At 43.5% G+C, this 19771-nt stretch overlaps 1 protein-coding gene across 1 annotated transcript in view; it reads left to right on the top strand.

The window, feature by feature from the left end:
• The window catches only part of TAF1B (TATA-box binding protein associated factor, RNA polymerase I subunit B), a 169225-nt gene extending 157734 nt beyond the window's left edge, over positions 1-11491 (top strand). Inside the window, exon 15 of the mRNA XM_073568208.1 lies at positions 11232-11491. Within this exon, the coding sequence (XP_073424309.1) occupies positions 11232-11427 (196 nt within the window). The 3' untranslated portion in view covers positions 11428-11491. The remainder of the gene's footprint in view (positions 1-11231) is intronic.
• Positions 11492-19771: the final 8280 nt, after the last annotated feature.

The raw sequence follows: 19771 nt of genomic DNA on the forward strand, positions 1-19771 counted from the left end.
TGATTTTCCTGAAAAATTCATGACTTCTTTTTTGAAGAAAGTATATGTGAGCACGAATTTACAAAATACTGCTGGATATGCAAATTCAATTTTACGCGTGCCCTTGCAAAACCTCTCCTCGGTGTACGTCCGGTCTAAACCAGAGTAGGCTCACCCTATGGTTTTGACATACACAATATTGACATATGTATTACCCCTACAGGATTTTTAGTGACCTTTTATTCTAAAAACATAAACATTAATATGGAGCTCTAATGGTGTTCACTCTATTTGGGAGACTTTTAGGCAAGATTTTAGCAGTATCTATAGGAATTTGTGGCCTTTCATCTAGAAGATCATTTGTGGGGTCAGATACTAATGTTGGGGAGAGGCCAGACTCACAAACTTAGTTCTAGTTCATCCCATAGTTCTTGGTTAGGGTTGAGGTCAGGCATCTATGTGACCGGCCATATTCTTCTACATTTTTGCACTGGGCACAGTCATGGGGAACAGAAAAGGACCTTTTGGAAGAAGGAGCCAATAAAAGGTAAAGGGCAAGATACAGAAAATCACCCAGCCAGGGAAGGTAAAAGAAAACCCCTTCAAAAAAGAAGCATTTCATGACCTGGGTTTATGCTTAAAAGTCCAATTGTTTAGAATGCCTAAAAAAAAAATCTCTGTGAACATTGCCCTCCAATGACGGAGAGATGAGTCCCAACAGCTTTGCCCCCATACCTATGTCCTCCCACCATAAAGCTTGAACTGCACAATGTATTATATAGCAGAATGGGCAGCAAGGCTTTATTTAGTGATGGATTGTTTTGTTATGTTCAGATTGACATCTCTGGTTTCAGGATTCTTTAGTCGAGAAAACAGCGGCGCAAACTCAGAGAGTTAAATATTGACTGGCACTGACACCAATCTGGAAGAAAAAATGTATTATGAGGCACGTGCCGCTTACTAAATTTTGCCCATTTTTGGGCGTCCCTGTGCCACATAATGGCGTTTATCAGCTACAAATCACGCCAGTTTTCCTTACAGTAAATTTTCTCTTCGGCAGGGGACCATGCCATCTTTTTTCTGGGGGAAAAAAAAAAGTGATTGGATTGGACAAAAGTTTTGCAACTTTTGGATACCAGAAAAATTTCATCCTATTAATTGATTTATTACATGGACCAATAAAGGTTTTCACAAACCCTTGTTTTGTTTTTATATTTATATGAGCAACTTGGGTAGGTGCACATGGCGTCTTTTTAGATCGGCTGAGTTTTTCCTGCAAAACACTCCTCAGAAAAACCCCGGCGGTATTTTCCCTGAAGCATATTTTTTTTTAATTTATGTTACATATTTCTGACGTCTTTGCAGTAGGCACATTGCAGCTTTTGCTTTTGTTTTACTTTTTTAAAAAAATTGTATGTATTAATAGTGAGCGGTTTCGAAGCGGAAAGTGCAAGAAGAAATTTTTTTTTTCTTTTTAACCACTTTGCAGCTTTGGAAGCCTGAAAGAAGTTTAAAAAAAAAAAAAAAAAAAAAACGGAACATATGCACAGCAGTGTTGTTTTGTCATTGCTGTGCACCTGTTCATTCTCTTTAATTATTTATTTTTTTTTTTTGGGTGGGGGGGTGGGGGGTTGTTAGCTCTTTTCTTTTTCTTTTTTTTTGGCAAATTCCAGGCAAAACATCCGGACAGACTCCGTGTCCAACTACCCTTCTCTAGGGGCAACTACACATTGACCAGATGCCAAAGGCCGGATATAATCCTCTCCAAATCCTGTTCAGTGTTCATGGATATGTAAAAGTATTCTAAAAAGAAAATATAAAACTTAAGAAAGAAAACCCGGCTACTAATTATTTTTTTTCTTTTGCATAAACCATGGATGACCGTCCTGAATCCATTGGTTTACAGACCTTTTATGTTTTGGAATTGGGGAATACTGAGCATGTAACCTCTGGAATCGTTATACATAAGCATTCGGCTACAACCAAAGACCCTCCACTCCTCCACATTACAGTTATTGTATGTTTTGTACATACCGGTGTTTTTGAAGTGCGGTGGCTTTGCCTTACATCCCACCCTTAGAAGTTCATGAGAGCATATCCGTAGGGTGTTATGGTTGCAGCAATGTCTAGCTTTACCTGTTTGTCTTAATTCTTCAGAGAGGTCATCAAAGTCCATAGATAATGTGTGCTGTTTGTCCCCTCCAGACCTTCACAGGTACAAGATGTCCCACTTGTTTTACAGTTTGTTGAAGGCGATGTCAACACTGAGATTAAGGAGTGCACTCCTCCCCTGCCTCCTGATTTGTTTCTTCCTGCTGATGGTGTACTACTAATTGATGGTTCAGACCAGCAGCATGGTTGCCCCACTGGCCCAAACTATGCGCTGTCCAGTGCTGCAAGCAGAGAAGCGTAAGGGATCCGAAGCTGGCCGGATCGAGCCATCTGGTCTACTTCAGACCAGTGACTACAAGCTGTTTTGGAAAGAGCTTGTAAGCGCTGCACTTCTTTCCTAGGAAAGCTATATAATAAACTATAGATGTAAAAATCCCTTATTTGTTGAGGACGGAGAGGATTTTCAGTAAGAAATAACTTGCTAAGTTTCTGTTTGTTTTTTTGTTTTTCTTTTAAGCACATTGCAATTTTACCAATTAAAGAACATGATCATAACCCGTCAAATGGTTCAGCCCATTAACTACATCTATGGCCAAGTGCACAACCGTCTGCTTAATCTGTATGTGCCGGGCAGCAGAAAACTGGAAATGATAAAACGGGCAGTATTGCCACAATGTTCTCAGCCTGGCAGCGACATACTGAGTGCTACCATGAGTCATCCCTGTTGGCCGTATATGTGTAGCCTGCAGCCGATCAGACGGTGCTGCAGATGGTCACGTCGGGACACTGGCCTTGGACACAGGGATGAGAGCGGAGCAGTGGCACCTGTCTTGGAGTTGAGGTTACATTTGTTTTTAATACATGCAGCCATTAATAAGAGGTTGGTCTAGTAGAGGACAACCCCTTTAAGTCAAGAACCAGAGTCTATCCAAACTAAAAGTGAAAGATCATAACTTATCCTTCTACCAACAGGTCCTTGATGCAACCCCGTCCTTTACCAGCATTGATAGCTGAAATCCTGTTCACCGCAGCCGTTACTCATCAGTTCCATGTAGACGTAACCCGCCAGCCCACGCCAATTCTGCTCACTGGCTTATTAATAGTGACTGGCTTTTCTTTCCCCATGTTTTTTTTCCTTTGTGTGTCATTACACATCCACCGTGACAGCGGTGGTTGGAGACGTGTAAACACAGTGTACGGTTACAGCAGCTTTGTGTGCAGGGAAATTCTTCTGCATGAGCAAAAACCTTCGAGCTCTTGGTGAAAGCTGATGCCTACAACGATCAAGTCTTGTGTACGGTGCCACCACCGCTCTGCCTGCTCCTGCTGATCTTCATTTCTCCAGCCGTGTCACAGATCTTGACTCTTTAACATATAATATGATATTAAAGGGGTTCACTAGTTTTGGAAAATCCCTGTTCCCAGCTAAAGTTTGTATTAAAAAAAAAAAAGCAAGGTCTTCTTTACATACCCTCCCCGGGTCCAGTGCTGAGTCACCACCGCTGCTCGCAGTGTTTGTTATTACTTGCGGAGCTGATGTCACTTAAACAGCGCTGCAGACACTTAAACAGCGCTGCAGAAGGCTGTTGAAGTCACGTCAGGGCTGCAGACAATAACAGACACCTGGAGCTGCGGCGGAGACTTTGCGCTGGACCCGGGGAGGGCGAGTAAAGTACAGTTTGTTTTGTTAAACCAGTTTCCAGCCGAGGAACAGTGTTTTCCACAACGGGAAAACCCCATTAAAGAGAACTACATAAGAAAGGCTTTGGATATGTCATGAATATACTCCTCTAACATGAAGTTGCAACACCAAGAAGGAAAAGTCATGGAATTATAGAAATCACAGGATGGATCGACTTTTCAGTTATATGCTAATGATGTAAAAATGGAAACGCAATGCTCAAAACATCTCGATTTATTTAGTATCAAGTATGGGCGCCGTTCGTAAATAGGGAGTGGTGTGATGGGAAAGGGACATGGCCTCAATTGGGATCTCGTGCTGCAATTACTGCGCCAAATCTTGGAGAAATGTATAGTACCGTAGTAAGCCAATTAATAAATGGCATTTAACTGGGCAAATTTATAATTCTGCATGAGCCACTTTGATGAAATTGGAGCAGTTAAGGACTGGTCTAGTCTTCGTTTACATCGTTTCAAAAGTAGACAGTGATGGTCCATGTTTTGTGTTCCTTACCATTTTTGGCCCCCAAACACTGAATACTCAAGATGTAGCTTTTTTGTCATGTGTCTTCCAATAGCTTTCCCTATAGGCAATAAAAAAAATAATAAAGTGTGTAAAAGAAAGAATAGATAAAATCATGTTTTTTTTGTTTTTTGTTTTTTTTTAAGCCAGAATTAAAGAACTTGTTAAATGTTTTCCTGCACGGCACAATTCTGTGTTTCCGAAGAGTTAATTATGTGTTCTCCTATGTAAATCTCACCGGCATTGCCTGAGGATTGAGGACAATGTATGTGTGACAATGTACACAATACAGTTATATTACCATTATGTTATGAAAATTTGTATTTTTCTGTCTCCAATGACCTTGGGCATTTTTTTTCCCCACGTGAAAAAGCACTAAAAAGAAACCTCAAAAAGACATGCACTGTAATGTCAAATAGACTTGCTGTGCACATGTTGCATCATTTGTCACTTCATGTAACCGCAGCTTCTTAGCGGTGTTTCTGAACCCTGAATCGGTTAAAAGAAGTGACAAAAGATGGAGCGCACAGAACAATGGCGTTTGGATATTGCTGACTGCACATTGGATTTCTCATAGAGATTAGTGATGAGCGAACTTACCTGGATAAGGTGTTATCTGAGCATGCTGGGGTGCTAACTGAGTGACTTCGTCATGCTCAAAAAATATGTTCAAGTCTCGCGGCTGTTCGACACCTGCAACACATGCAGAGATTGCCCGTTGGCATGAAGAAATGTCATGAACGGACTCGTTACATCGGTGGCTCCTATTACAGGACCGCGCTGGTCACTCTGTCACATGTTAATAAAGGCAGAGGCAGATATTATGCACCAGGTGAAATGGTACTGAAGGAGAAACCTGATAAAGATGTATGTCCTGATACCGTCATCATACAATGTATATTTACCCTCCTCTATAAGAGGACAACCCCTCAAGAACATCTTTTCTCCAGAAATTTGAGTGGCTGTGTCAGAGACTCCACCATAGAAACACAACACGGTCTCCTCATCACAGGATCTTGGTGCATAGCATTTCTTATTTACAGTGTGACATTCGGACAGGTGTATGCAGCAATTTACTGCTTATACCTGACAGTGGCCTTTGTTGTCTTTCTGTAGAATAGACTGATGAAAGCCTCTGATTGCTTTGGTTGCTATGGGCCCCCGTGTCAGTAAATATCCCTCGCTGAGTTTCTTCCCTGTAAAATAAAGGTGAAGGACAGTTGAATTGTATGGTTGACTTTCACTCCGGAGCCAGGCTATTGTTTTCCAGGGTGTCTCATGTCCCTACTCTTGAGGAGCCTCCTTTCCATCTCAATGGTGACCACAGATTGCTTCTCCAGGGCAGAGGGTAACCATAAACGTCAGTTTAAAGTTAGCAGAAACTGAAGATTTCTACCCAAACAATCATGGATCAGGTGAAATGTAAACATTAAATAAGTGTGGGCAGAACCAACCTTTGGGATGACAGTCACCTCTCCCGAGTCCTTATACTTCAAACACTTGGCTTTGCCGAGTGCTCCTGTGTCTTCTATTAGAGTCTGGCAACAGCTCATCTCCTGGTCACCAAAAGGATCGATTGTTGGAAATCTGACATTCCAGATCCTTCACTCATAGTAACATAGTTTTGAAGGCTGAAGGAAGACCTTATGTCCATCTAGTTCAGCCTATTTTTAGTGCAGCTGTTCTGCATTGTTGATCCTGGGGAAGGCAAAAAACCCACAGAGTAGAAGCCAATTTTCTCCATAGGGAAAAAAATTCCTTCCCCTAAGCTGGGTCAACATCTACCTATAATATTCTGTTATTCGTAACCTTCTATACTGTTACTCACAAGAAAAGCATCCATTCCTTTCTTAAATTCATTCAGTGAGTTGGCCATCATCACTTCCTCAGGAAGAGAATTCCAGAGCCTCACTGCTCATACCGTGAAGAACCCTCTTCTATGCTGGTGCAGAAAATGTCTTTCCTCCAAATGAAGAGAACGCCCCCTTGTTCTTGTCACAGTCCTTGGTACAAACAGTTCATTGGAGAGATCTCTGTATTGCCCTCTGATATACTTGCACATATATATGAAGTCTCCCCTAAGTCTTCTCTTTTCTAGAGTAAATAGACCTAATTTTGATAACCTTTCTGGGTATTGTAGTGAACCAACTCCATTTATCATTTTAGTAGCCTGCCTTTGAACCCTTTCAAGTTCAGTAATGTCTTTCTTGAGCACCGGCGTCCAAAATTGCACACAATACTCCAAGTGTGGTCTGACGAGTGATTTGTACAGGGGGAGAATTATGTTTTCATCTCGTGTCCCCAGACCTCTTCTAATGCATCCCATGACCCTATTTGCTTTGGTGGCAGCTGCCTGACACTGGGCACTCCAATTTAGCTTCTTATTGACTAAGATGCCTAAGTCTTTTTCCATGTCTGATTTCCCCAGCAGTTTCCCATTTAGTAAGTAATTGTAGCATCTGTTTCTCCTTCCCATGTGCATAACCTTACACTTATCTGTGTTAAACCTCATTTGCCATTTTTCAGCCCAATTCTCCAATTTACTCAAATCTGTCTGTAGTTGCAAACTGTCCTCCTTTGTGTTAACTACCTTACATAGTTTTGTATCATCTGCAAATACTGATATTTTACTGTGTAAGCCATCCACTAGATCATTAATAAATATATTAAATAGTAGGGGGCCCAATACAGAACCCTGTGGTCCCCCACTAGTAACCCTGGCCCAATCTGAGTATGCACCATTAATAACCACTCTTTGTTTTCTTTCACTAAGCCAGCTACCTACCCATCTACACACATTTTCCCCTAGCCCAAGCTTGCTCATCTTACTTACCAATCTGTTATGTGGGACGGTGTCAAATGCTTTAGAGAAGTCGAGATAAATGACATCCAATGATTCTCCTTGGTCCATTTGAGAGCTTACATCCTCATAGAAGCTGATCAGGTTAGTTTGACAGGAGCGATCCTTCATAAATCCATGATGATATGGAGTTAAACATTTATTAACATTGACTCCCCAGTTTTTATGTATTGATAACAATTGGGAGGCCTCCAGAGACGTGGCTGATGTAAACGTTTGAGTACCTTCCCTGGTTAGTACCTAGTAGCACCCCCTTTTGCAGGTATCGCAGCTTGTGAACGATTTTTGTAGCCAGACAATTCTTGTTTGAAGGATTTTCATCCATATTTCCTTGGAAAATTCTTCTAGTTCTGTGAGATTCCTGGGTGGCGCGTCTTGCATGCACGGCCATTTCGAGTTCTAGCCACAGATTTTCAATGATGTTCAGATCAGAGGACTGTGACTGCCATTGTAAAACCTTCACCTTGCGCCTTTTGACGTCGTCTATTGTGGACTTTGACGTGTGTTTAGGATCATTATCCATTTGTAAAAGTCATCCTCTTTTTTTTAGCTTCAGCTTTTTTACAGATGGTGTTATGTTTGCATCAAGAATTTGTTGAAATTTCAACAAAGTTCTTTCTTCCCTCTAGCCGTGAAATGTTCTCCGTGCCCTTGGCTGCACAAAACCACAAATCACGATTGATTCACCCCCATACTTAATGGTTGGCGAGATGTTCTTTTCCTGAAATTCTGGGCACTTTTTTCTCCACCCGTACCTTTTGATCATTGTGACCATATTTTACCCTCATCGGTCTACACGACTTCTTTCCAAAATGCATCAGGCTTTTCTATATGTTCTTTTGCATACTGCTGATGATGAATTTTATGGTGAGGTCACAGAAGATGTTTTCTTCTGATGACTGTTCCATGAAGGCTATTTGTGCAGACGTTTCTGAGCAGTAGAACAATGTACCACAACTCTAGAGTCTAATTCATTCTGAAGGTCTTTTGCAGTCAAAAGGGGGTTCTGATTTGCCTCTATAGCAATCCTACCAGCAGCTCTCACTGAAATTTTGCTTGTTCTTCCAAACCTAATCTTGACCTCCACTGTTCCTGTTAACTGCTATTTCTTAATTACATTTCAAACTGAAGAAAGGGCAACTTGGAAATGCTTTGCTATCTTATAGCCTTCTCCTGCTTTGTGGGCCTCCACCATTTTCATTTTCAGAGTGCTGCTTAGAAGAACCCATGGCTGCTCTCTTTGGCACAAGGTTAGCAGAGGCTGGGGTTTTTTAGAAAGCTGGGAAATTTGCGTCACCTGGCCTTTTCTAACAATGATGGTGAATAAGCCATAACCCAAACAGAATAATTAAGGTCTGAAACCTTAGTCAAAGTTTTCTGAGTACACAAATCTCCAAGCGTGCATAGGCTGTTTCCTTTTTGTAATTTTAACCCCTTTCTGACATCAAACGTACTATCCCATCCATGGGACCCGGGCCCCTATGCTCATGGACGGGATAGTACGTCTAGCGCGATCAGCGGCGCCCACGTGGTGAGCGCCGCTGATCGCGGCCGGGTGTCAGCTGATTATCACAGCTGACTCCCGGCACAATGTGTCAGGGGCGGTCACGGACCGCCCCCGACACGTTAACCCCTTGCACACCGCGATCAAACATGATTGCGGTGTACCGGGGGTTAAAGGGAAGCATCGGCAGGGAGGGGGCTCCCTCCGTGCTTCCCTGAGCCTCCCACGGCAGCGCAATGTGCAGCGCTGCTGCTGGGGGCTCCTTCCCTGCAGGCCCCCGAATCCAAGATGGCGACGGGGGCCTTCGGTGGCCTGCAGGGAGCTGACTTCCTCAGTGCCTGCAAAGCGCAGGCATGAGGAAGTCTGCAGCAGTGCATTTTTTTTTAAATATTCAAAAAATTCCTGTGACGCACCTAAAGGGTTAATAAACTTCTTGAATGTGGTTTTGAGCACCTTAAGGGGTGCAGTTTTTAGAATGGTGTCACTTTTGGGTATTTTCTATCATATAGACCCCTCAAAATGGCTTCAAATGTGATGTGGTTTGTAAAAATAAAATGGTGTTGCAAAAATGAGAAATCGCTGGTCAATTTTTAACCCTTATAACTTCCTAACAAAAAAAAAAATTGGGTTCCAAAATTGTGCTGATGTAAAGTAAACATGTGGAAAATGTTACTTATCAAGTTTTTTGTGTGCCGTATCTCTGTGATTTAAGGGCATAAAAATTCAAAGTTGGAAAATTGCAAAATTTTTCAACATTTTCGCCAAATTTCCATTTTTTTCACAAGTAAACGCAAGTTATTTGAATGAAATTTTACAACTATCATGAAGTACAATATGTCACGAGAAAACAATGTCAGAATCACCGGGATCCATGGAAGCGTTCCAGAGTTATGGCCTCATAAAGGGACAGTGGTCAGAATTGTAAAAATTGGCCCGGTCATGAACGTGCAAACCACCCTTGGGGGTGAAGGGGTTAAAACACAAAAAATGACTGTGTGTGTATATAGATAGATAGATAGATATTATTTTTTTATTCTTTATTTTTTTTGCCTAAAATACAAAGGAAATGTCATCTTTAACTTTAGGCCTTTTGGAGATCATTTCAGGTTCAACTTGCTTATGTCATGATCCAGGACGGGATTTCGCTTTGACCCGTCCTGGTTAGACTAGGGGTTAATTGTGTTGCCTCTCTCTGGCAGCAGGAGGCTATTTAGTGCTCACTGGACCTGGGTCCGGTGTCAGTTATACTCCTGCCCTCGGCTGAGTTAGGTGACCTCTTGTATACGTGTGCCTTGTGCCTGATATCTTGCTTGCTTGTTCGGTTGTGATCTGGTTCTGTCCCTGTTACGAGTTCTGCCTGACCCCCCTGTACTGCGCTACCTCTCGTGTATGACTCTCTGCTTGTGACCCGACTTCTCTCTGCTTGTCCCCTTGGTACCACGTCGTCCTCTTGTGTATGACCTTTGGCTCTGTCTGACTACCCGTCTGTTTGTCCCTCCTGTACCTCGTTTGCCCGTACTGCTGTGACCTCTGTTTTGCCTGACTCTGAGTTGTTGTATGGTGTCCTGTCCTATCTGAATACAGGACGCTAAGCCCCGCCCCCTTGCAGTCACATGACCATAGGTCCCGTGCAGAGTATTCATTTTCAGTGTCCGCAGGTCCTATGCCTCTTTACTTTCCAGCGCTGACTGGACCCTGACACTATTAGCCTGAAGCACGCATGGTCACCTCTGCTGCCCTGCTCCACAGGTATCTTTTAGCACTGCTTCTGTTCTCAGGACACACGCACTGGCTCTATGAGCAAGTGCAGTGCGGTGTCTCTGACAGCTTAATTGTACACAATAGAGATGAGCGACTTTGCCTTTTTTAGGATTGAGTCGGGTTTCTCAAAAGTTGTTTTGAACGAAATCTGCCGACTATAGGGAAAAGCCGAAGGTCCAACTGAAACACGAAACCCAATGCAAGTCAATGGGGAAGCAAAGTCGGGAGACTTTAACCCTAGAGGTGGTGAAATCTCTCGCTCGACGCTGCACATGCTCCGGACGCTGCACATGTCATCTCGTTGCCCACAGTGTCTGTCCTTGGTCAGTGGCTGAAAAAAGTCACGTACAAGCATTCTGGGAAATCCGACTTTGGCTCTCATTTTGCCGACCGCATGGCCGGCTTCACGCTGTGGTCGGGTTTCGGCCGGCGAAGCCCGACTTTGCCATAAGTCGGCGACTTGTGAATCTGGCCAACCTGTTTCGCTCAACTCTAGTACATAATAACAGTAATTTTGACCAGGGGTCCCAAACTTTATTTACCACTGTATGTTGTTTTTCATCATTTGCATATCATTAACATGTCTATCCATTCTGTGATTTCCATAATTCTACACTTTTTTTTTTCTTGGTGTTGCCATTTCAGTGTTTACTGTAGATAAAGTATATGTGAATGAGATTAGTGGCTCTGTCCTAGTATGTAGGTGACCTCCATGTGACACATTGAAGTGGCTGACTAGCTGATCTGTGCAGGGTGACCTGAACTTCTAATTATTCTTAACCTGTTTTTCTTCATTTCTTGTTTTCTGTCAGGTTTTGTAAGCACTGGAGACTATATGACGAGACTCGATTCCCGAGCAGCTATCGTTTTGTCATATCTCTCTTTTCCATGGTCTTGAGAGTGGAACCCAGTGCCATCCATTACGAAGTCGGCTTGGTGGAGGAAAAACTTTGCCGTCAGATCCCCAAGGGGAAGCCTAAGAAAAAAAAAAGGAAAAGGAAAGTTTGATACAGAGATAATGTTGTACCAGCAAATGTGAATGTAAATAAAGAGTCCGTTTTCTACATTGTGATACGATTGTTTTTCTACCAGTGATGATCCATCATACAAGTAAATAGCGGCGTGAAGCTAAAAGGAGCAAAGTTCTAGAATTTGTGAATAAAATTTTCTGTCTACAGTGTTTAAATCCATCTTATTGTCATCTTTATTTTAATATCTTAGGCCTGTTTCACACATCAGTTTTTTTGGTCAGTCAAAATCCGCTAAAATGGCGGATAACGGATCCGTTCCTGTACTGACCACAGCGTTTGGCACCGGACCGTTATTTTAACGGATCCGTCAAAGGAAGAATTTTAAAGGAACCGCTGCCTGGGGGGGGCGGAGAGAGAGAGAATATTTTTCAGCCGCCAGAACAGAGTTTAGGGTTAAATTTCCAGCTAAGTGAAGTCTTTCGGGTATGCGCAGTGAGAGATGTGGATCCGGCCGCCCGAAAAAACGTTGCATGGTCCGTTCGGGCAGGTCGGCAGATGTCAAAATTTTGGCGGATCCGCAAAAAAAAATGGATCCAATGGATGGCCATCCGTCAAGATCCACCGGTAATGCAACTCAATGGGAAAAAAAACGGATCCGCCAAGAAAAGTGGCGGATCCGTTTTTTTTTTCCAAAACGGCGGATTTTGACTGATGGACACAAACGGATGTGTGAAACAGGCCTTATTCGTAACTTTTTTTGCGGGGGGCGACTTTCTCATTGTTTTCTGACTTGGACAAGTGACAACAAATTTTAATTTTTCTAAATTAATAAATATAACTACCCCCCACCTCCGCAAACACACGAGAAAACTTGTCTCGTTAAAGACAGTGGGATGTGGTCTGTTGTGATCCATTTTTTTTTCCCCTACTAAAATTCATGTGACTAGTCTGTAAAGGAAGGAGTGGGATATATGGGAATATACGGGAAGCAGGTTTATAGCCAGTTCTTGAAGTTGAGGTTTTAGAGGCAGGAAAAATGGGCACAGCTTTAAGGATTTTAGCGGCTGTGACAATAGTAAATGCCATGTCTCATTTGTTGAGCCCCTGAGCTGCTGAAATAGCAGAAAAACTGCAAAAGTGACTCCTCTTTGGAATTTACATCACTAAATAAATGCATCTATGGGTGTGGAGCATTTTGAACTCAGATGATTCACGGAATGTTATAACATTTGGGTCACGAAAGTGAAAAAAAATAATTTTTCCAACGTAATTGATGTAGCCCCAAATTTTCAGTTTCATAAGGGGCAATAGGAGAACTTGGACCTCATGAATTTTATCACACAACTTCCAATAGAAGACTCTGAATTGCGTAGTTGGGGGGTATTTGGCTTTAAGAGCGTAGATTTTGCTGGATTTGTTTTTGGGAGCTTTATTCCTTTTCCAGAGCCTTTGTCCTACCAGTAACGTGGAAACTCCCTATATTTCCATTGACTGAGTACAGACATGAGTAGGGACTTCTTTTTTGCTGCAAGAGTTGAAGTTTTGTTTTGCTACCATTTGGGGGTAAAGTAACATTTTAAGAATTTTTGGGAAACAATTAAAAACAATTCCTGATTTTTTTATTTTTTTTTATCTTCTTTTACTCCGTTTATCGTGTGGTAAAAGCGGTGAAACAATTATATTCTTACATTTACAGTGATACCAGATTTGTAGACTTTTTATGTTTTGCTGCTTTTGCACACTAAGCGGTTTTTGTATAAGAAAAGTATATATATTTTTTTGCTCACAAAACTGCAGTAGGGCTTTTTCTTGCAGGATGAGTTGATGTTTTCAGAAATGCGTAACTTTTTTTAACATGATTTTTGGATCACTTTGTATTCCATTTTTTGTGTGTCCGTATGATAAGGCTACATTTTTGGTGTTTTTTTATTATATAGTGTCCACTGTACGGATTGAATATTGTGATATTGTAACTGATACAAATCATGTGTAATTTTTTATTGCTTTTATTTTTACTTTATTGCTTTACATTTTTAGTGGCAAAACATTTTTACATTATTTTTTTTTTTACATATTTACTGGACTTTTTTCATTTTTTTTAAAGTAGCTCCACTATAGGACTCTAACTGGTTTACTAGCTGCTTATATGTCAAACAGCCGTATAAATCAGACTGCAGTGCTCAGACTGGCTGGCGGCTCACCCGGGCATGACAGCTGTATAGAAATATACGAAGCTGTCATGCGGGGCGGGAGAGCCTCCAGCCACTCCGTGAATTGCTGTCCGATTTATACAGCTATCTGACTGGGCCCTAACAGGACACCATAGCTGGAAGACCAGAAGGCAATTAGTTGACCTCTAGTTCCTGTTGCAGCCATCGGTGGGAGGGAGCGGTATGTGAAATTGAGAGCTCTGTCCCTCTCACTACCACACAGATACCGCGGTAGATATTGAACGTGACATCTAAAGAGTTAAATAGCCACAATTGGTACTAGCATTATGGAAGCCATTGCAGCAAGATGACAGCTATAATCTAGAGCCAACACCTGCCTCTTCCTGCAGTGCCGTATGGTGGATGTTGAGAAAGGGTTGATAATAGCTCTTATAATAATAATAATAATAATAAATTTTATTTTTATAGCGCCGACATATTCCGCAGCACTTTACATATTCCGCAGCACTTTACATTTCATAGTTCAAGGTGATGACTTGATCATTAAGATTGAGATCTGGGAAATTTGGAGGCCACCTGTGGGAAGTGCTGGTGAAGTCCAATTAATGGAGGCTGTAACTCACAATTTACAGGGCTCACAGGATCTGGTGCTAGCCTTATGTCAGATATCACAAGACACCAGTATTAGCTGTTGGATTTACTATCTTCACTCATCAGTGCATGTTTCCTTGATGAAATAGGGTTACAATTATACATGAACTATGAAGGGTTATGTGAGTAATCACCTCCTGCCGTGTGTGGATTTTTGTAGCTTTTCTTAAGAATCTCTCCTTACGCAGTTATCTACATTCCAGAAAAGTTATTAAGAAGTAGGAAGTATTTTAAGAAAATTTACTTCCTTGAGGTAGGTTGTTTTTCTCTAGTCACCTTCCACGACAGAATTAGAGGTTGTCTCCACATCCTAATGAAGGACAGGAAGCACAAAGAGGTTAAAAGCCCCTCCCACCTCCTCACCAGTGTCTTTCCTGTCCCCATGGGGCATGGAGAGGTTTGGTTTTTTTTTGTATGCTGTGTGGCCGGCGACCGCACTGTACCTGTCTTTGTGCTGAAACCGGGCAGTGGTGGTTGTGGGCTTCGCTGTCCTCCTCCATGCTGCTCCCGTCTTCCTGCCTTGCAGAGGATTCGGGACCTCCTGGTCACTTTCACTCCCGCTGGAGGTAAAGCGGGCCAGTGATCCCCATAGTCAAGCCTCCCTGAGCTCTCTGGCTTCTTTTCCCTCATGCACGCCATTCAGCGCGACCCGGAAGTGACCTCATATTCCGTGCGAGTCACTTCTAGGTTTTGTGTTCCACAGTGGAACGCATACATTTCTGGGTCGGCTTTCCGGTGCCTCCCGAATGGCATGCAGAGCACGCTGAATTTGCTGATGCCTGCTCAAGACTCAGAGGAGGAGGGAAAACAACATGGGCTGCTGGGGCAGAGTTTATTCTTACATAAAGCTGCCGGAAGACACCTCCAGGTAAGGCTAATCCCTGCAGTATGGATGGTGGGTCTACTTCCTGCCCTGCACCTGCAGAGCCCAGTGCTGCCCCAGCCTCAGTAAGTCTGTGGAGAGGGGTGGGTCCTAGCCCAGAGTCCTGGGTCTGACAGTACTGTAGTGGGGTCCTTTAGTTATACTTCACTTCCCTTTTTCCCTAGGTTGACAAGACTGCCAAAACCCTGCTAAGAAGTTTCCATCTGCAATAAGAAGCTTCTCTCTCCCTGGGAGAAGAAGCTACAGTGGCTACGGAAAGTATTCAGACCCCTTTAAATTTTCCACTCTGTTTTATTGGAGCCAATGTACACTCTGCACCCCATCTTGATTGAAAAAAAAACAAATGTAGAAATTTTTGGAAATGTATTAAAGAAAAACTGAAATATCACATGGTCAGAAGTATTGAGACCCTTTGCTCAAACACTCATATTTAACTCACATGCTGTCCATTTCCTTGTGATCCTCCTTGTGATGGTTCTACTTCATTGGAGTCCAGCTGTGTTTAATTAAACTGATAGGACTTGATTTGTAAAGGCACACACCTGTCTATAGAAGACCTCACAGCTCACAGTGCATGTCAGACCAAATGAGAATCATGAGGTCAAAGGAACTGGCCAAGGGGCTCAGAGACAGAATTGTGACAAGACGCAGATCTGGCCAAGGTTACAAAAGAATTTATGCTGTACTCAAGGTTCCTAAGAGCACAGTGGCCTCCATAATCCTTAAATGGAAGAAGATTGGGACCACCAGAAGTCTTCCTAGACCTGGCCATCCAGCCAAACTGAGCAGTTGTGGAAGAAGAGCCTTGGTGAGAGAGGTAAAGAAGAACCCCAAGATCACTGTGGCTGAACTCCACAGATGCAGTAGGGAGATGGGAGAAAGTTCCACAAAGTCAACTATCACTGCAGCCCTCAACCAGTCGGGCCTTTATGGCAGAGTGGCCCAACAGAAGCCTCTCCTCAGTGCAAGGCATATGAAAGCCCACATAGAGTATGTTAAAAGGCACATGAAGGACTACAAGACTATGAGAAATAAGATTCTCTGGTGTGATGAAATGAAGATAAAACCTTTTGGTGATAATTCTAAGCCGTATGTGTGGAGAAAACCAGGCACTGCTCATCACCTGCCCAATACAATCCCAACGGTGAAACGTGGTGGCAGCATCATGCTATGGGGGTGTTTTTCAGCTGCAGTGACAGGATGACTGGATGCAATTAAAGGAAACATGAATGTAGCCAATTACAGAGATATCCTGGATGAAAACCTCTTCCAGAGTGCTCTGGACCTTCGACTTGGCCGAAGGTTCACCTTCCAACAAGACAATGACCCTAAGCACACAGCTAAAATAACAAAGGAGTGGCTTCAGAACAACTCTGTGACCAGTTTTCACTGGACCAGCCAGAGCCCTGACCTAAACCCAATTGAGCATCTCTGGAGAGATCTGAAAATGGCTGTCCACCAACGTTCACCATCCAACCTGACGGAATTGGAGAGGATCTGCAAGGAAGAATGTCAGAGGATCCCCAAATCCAGGTGTGAAAAACTTGTTGCATCATTCCCAAGAAGACTCATGGCTGTACTAGCTCTAAAGGGTGTTTCTACTCAATACTGAGTGAAGGGTCTGAATACTTATGACCATGTGATATCAGTTTTTATTTTTTAATACATTTGCAAAAGTTTCTACATTTGTTTTTTTCAGTCAAGATGGGGTGCAGAGTGTACATTAATGAGAGAAAAATGAACTTTTTTGAGTAAATTCAAATGGCTGCAGTGAAACAAAGAGTGAAAAATGAAAGGGGTCTGAATACTTTCCATACCCACTGTATGTCAGGAGTGTACTGAACATTCCTCCCTCCTGGATGAATTACGTATCTTTGTCAAGCAGGTCTATTCTTCCTTGGCCGATTTTACACCTTCCCCTCCACCTCCTATTCCGGGACCATCTCCCCCTAAGAATAGAAGGATCCAAATTGATAATTCTGACTCTGATTCTGAAGGCTGTCATGGGTCAGGTTCACAAAAATGGGAGGAATCTAAGATATCGGAGGCTAGGAGATATCTCTTCTCTGCAGAATATATGGAGGAGTTAGTTAATGCAGCCCGTAGCACTATGGGGAGCCTGTTTGGGGAGGAACAGGCTCCCCAAACAATTCAGAAGGAAATGTTTGGAGGGTTGAAAGCAAGAAAACATTAGTTTCCCGATGCATGAGAACATCCTGAACATGATCTCTCAGTAATGGGAGTCCTCGGAGAAACTGATGAGCATTCCCTTGGAGTTTAAACATAGGTTTCCTCTGGACGGCGAGTCAGTTAGTTGGGATATTCCTAGGGTGGATGTGCAGCTGGTGAGAGTCACCAAGGAAACTGCACTCCCCTTTGAGGACTCATTTCAGCTTAAGGATCCAATGGATAGGAAGGTGGAAAGCCTGCTGAAGAAATCCTGGGAGACTTCTGCCTCTTCACTTAAGGCCAACATAGCTTCCACCTGTGTTGCCAGATCCCTCTTCCGGTGGCTAGATCAATTAAAGAATCACAACTCTCAGAAGGACCTCAAGAGGGGAGTTATTAGACTCTCTTCCTTTACTCAAAAGGGTGACCGGATTCTTGGCTGACCCCTCTGCAGAATCTGTCCGTTTCGCTGCCAGGTGTCATGATCATGTGTGTCGGGACGCAGATGTTTCCGCAAGGCGAACCCATGTGACACACGTGACCCTGGATACCCCGCCTCCAGTGGGGCGCATTTAAATAATAAAACGTGCAGGTGGATACGCCGCCTCCACCTGGCGAATTTGGGTATTACACGTTATATACATAAAATCTGGAAACCCCGCCTCCAGTACGGCGAATTTAAATAATAAGGGGGAACCTGGGAAACTTTAACAATGGTGGGCCCTGCGATAGGGAATGGGGGACGTGGAGACCTCCTAAGCTCCCCTGAGCCAGTGTCCCTGCACTCCTGACATTCCCTATACAGGCTCCGAACCTGTCGCCGCACGCGTACCTTAACGCCCTTGCTCACCCTGACCCTAAACCCTCACTAGGGAATGGGTCGGTGCGGAGACTAATCCCACCACTGCACTAATAACACACATGAGGAAAGAGACAATACAGGGGAAACACCACTTAGCTTTGCTCTGTTGCGTGCGCTCCTAGCAACAGAGCCCTCCACCTGAGTGCGTCTTCTCCACCTGGATCCATCACCATGACAGGATCCTTCACCTTAGTGCAGCCTTGGAGCAGAGTCCACCACCAGTTGCAGCTGCTTAGAACCAGAGTCCCAAGGAAGAGTTCAGCTGCTGACACGAAGTCGAGCATGCTTGAGTCCAGCTCAGCGGCCAAGTCCCACATGGTGAGTGCCACTCTGCATAGTCGCCACTCCACCAGCCCATGCAGACACTTCCCGCTGATACCATCACTGCGACTCCACCACGCCATGCCAGCCCTACGTCCAGACACCATAGCTGAAACACATCCCCCCCTGGCTAAGCTGCGCAGGACTCCTCACCAGCTCCATCCTTCATCCAGGCTCTCCAAAAACAGAGTGAACACAAACTCACAATTTCACAGCCCGTGATTGCACCCCCTAGCACACCTTTATAGGGTGTCACACCTGATCCCTAATTAAGTGCACAAAAACCTAAAGTGCAATACTGCTAACCACCACTGGGGACAGTCAAGACACCTTGGAACTTTCCAAAGTAAAAAAAAGTTCACCCAGTGCAATTTAAAACTGTCAGATCATGACACCAGGTCCCTGGTTCAGTCCAACTCCGCTAGAAGGGATCTTTGGCTTAAAATGTGGAGTGGGGATGTCACTTCCAAGATCAAATTGTGCTCCATCCTCTTTAAAGGCGAATATGTCTTTGGGCCAGCTTTTGATGAGATGCTGGAGGCCACAGAAAAAAAGAAAGCTCTTCCTGAGCAGAAGTGCACCAATAAGCGCTTTTTTCGTGCCTCTCTGCCTCAGACCCCTCAAATCAAGGGTAAAGGAAAAACTGGGAGGTGGAGCTATGCTAAAGCTATGCTATACTGGGAGATGGAGCTATGCTGTGACGCGGTCTGCAGCGTTCGAGGGTCTGTCACTGCTAGTGCAGATGGAGCATCTGCGCTAGCGTGATGGCTTAACTCAATCAAAATAGGCAGTTGCGTTAGCGCAGTCTAACGCATGCATTGAATGGACTGTCCTAACGCAATGTCAACCTGGCCTAACAAAACAAGTAAGGTAAGGGTGAGAGAAACACCAGTAAGAAAAACAGACACCACAAGGGACAAAAAATATGTAATGAATAACTAGCAGCAACAAGCTAAAGTATATTAAGTAATAAAGACAAGATAATCCTTTAATCGTCCCACCATGGGGAAATTCAGAGCATTACAGCAGCAAGGCAGGAACAAGTACAGATACAGATGCATAAAGGCATTACATTGACAGTAGGTAGGTACATATACGGAAAAAAAAAGATATAACCGGACTATCACAACTTTGGATCTATCAGTTCACTGTTTGGGTCATTCTCCGTTTTGGACAGTGCTGGTTATACAGCCTAACTGCAGCAGGAAGGAAGGACTTTTGATAGCGCTCCCTCTCACATTTAGGATGAAGTAGCCGGTCACTGACAGTACTGCACATCTTTGTCACGGTCTCATGCATGGGATGGGAATCATTCTGCACCATG

This window comes from Dendrobates tinctorius, unplaced genomic scaffold, assembly GCF_039654945.1.
Source record: "Dendrobates tinctorius isolate UK_male_01 unplaced genomic scaffold, ASM3965494v1 ptg000021l, whole genome shotgun sequence".
In the NCBI taxonomy this organism is placed as follows: Eukaryota; Metazoa; Chordata; class Amphibia; order Anura; family Dendrobatidae; genus Dendrobates; species Dendrobates tinctorius.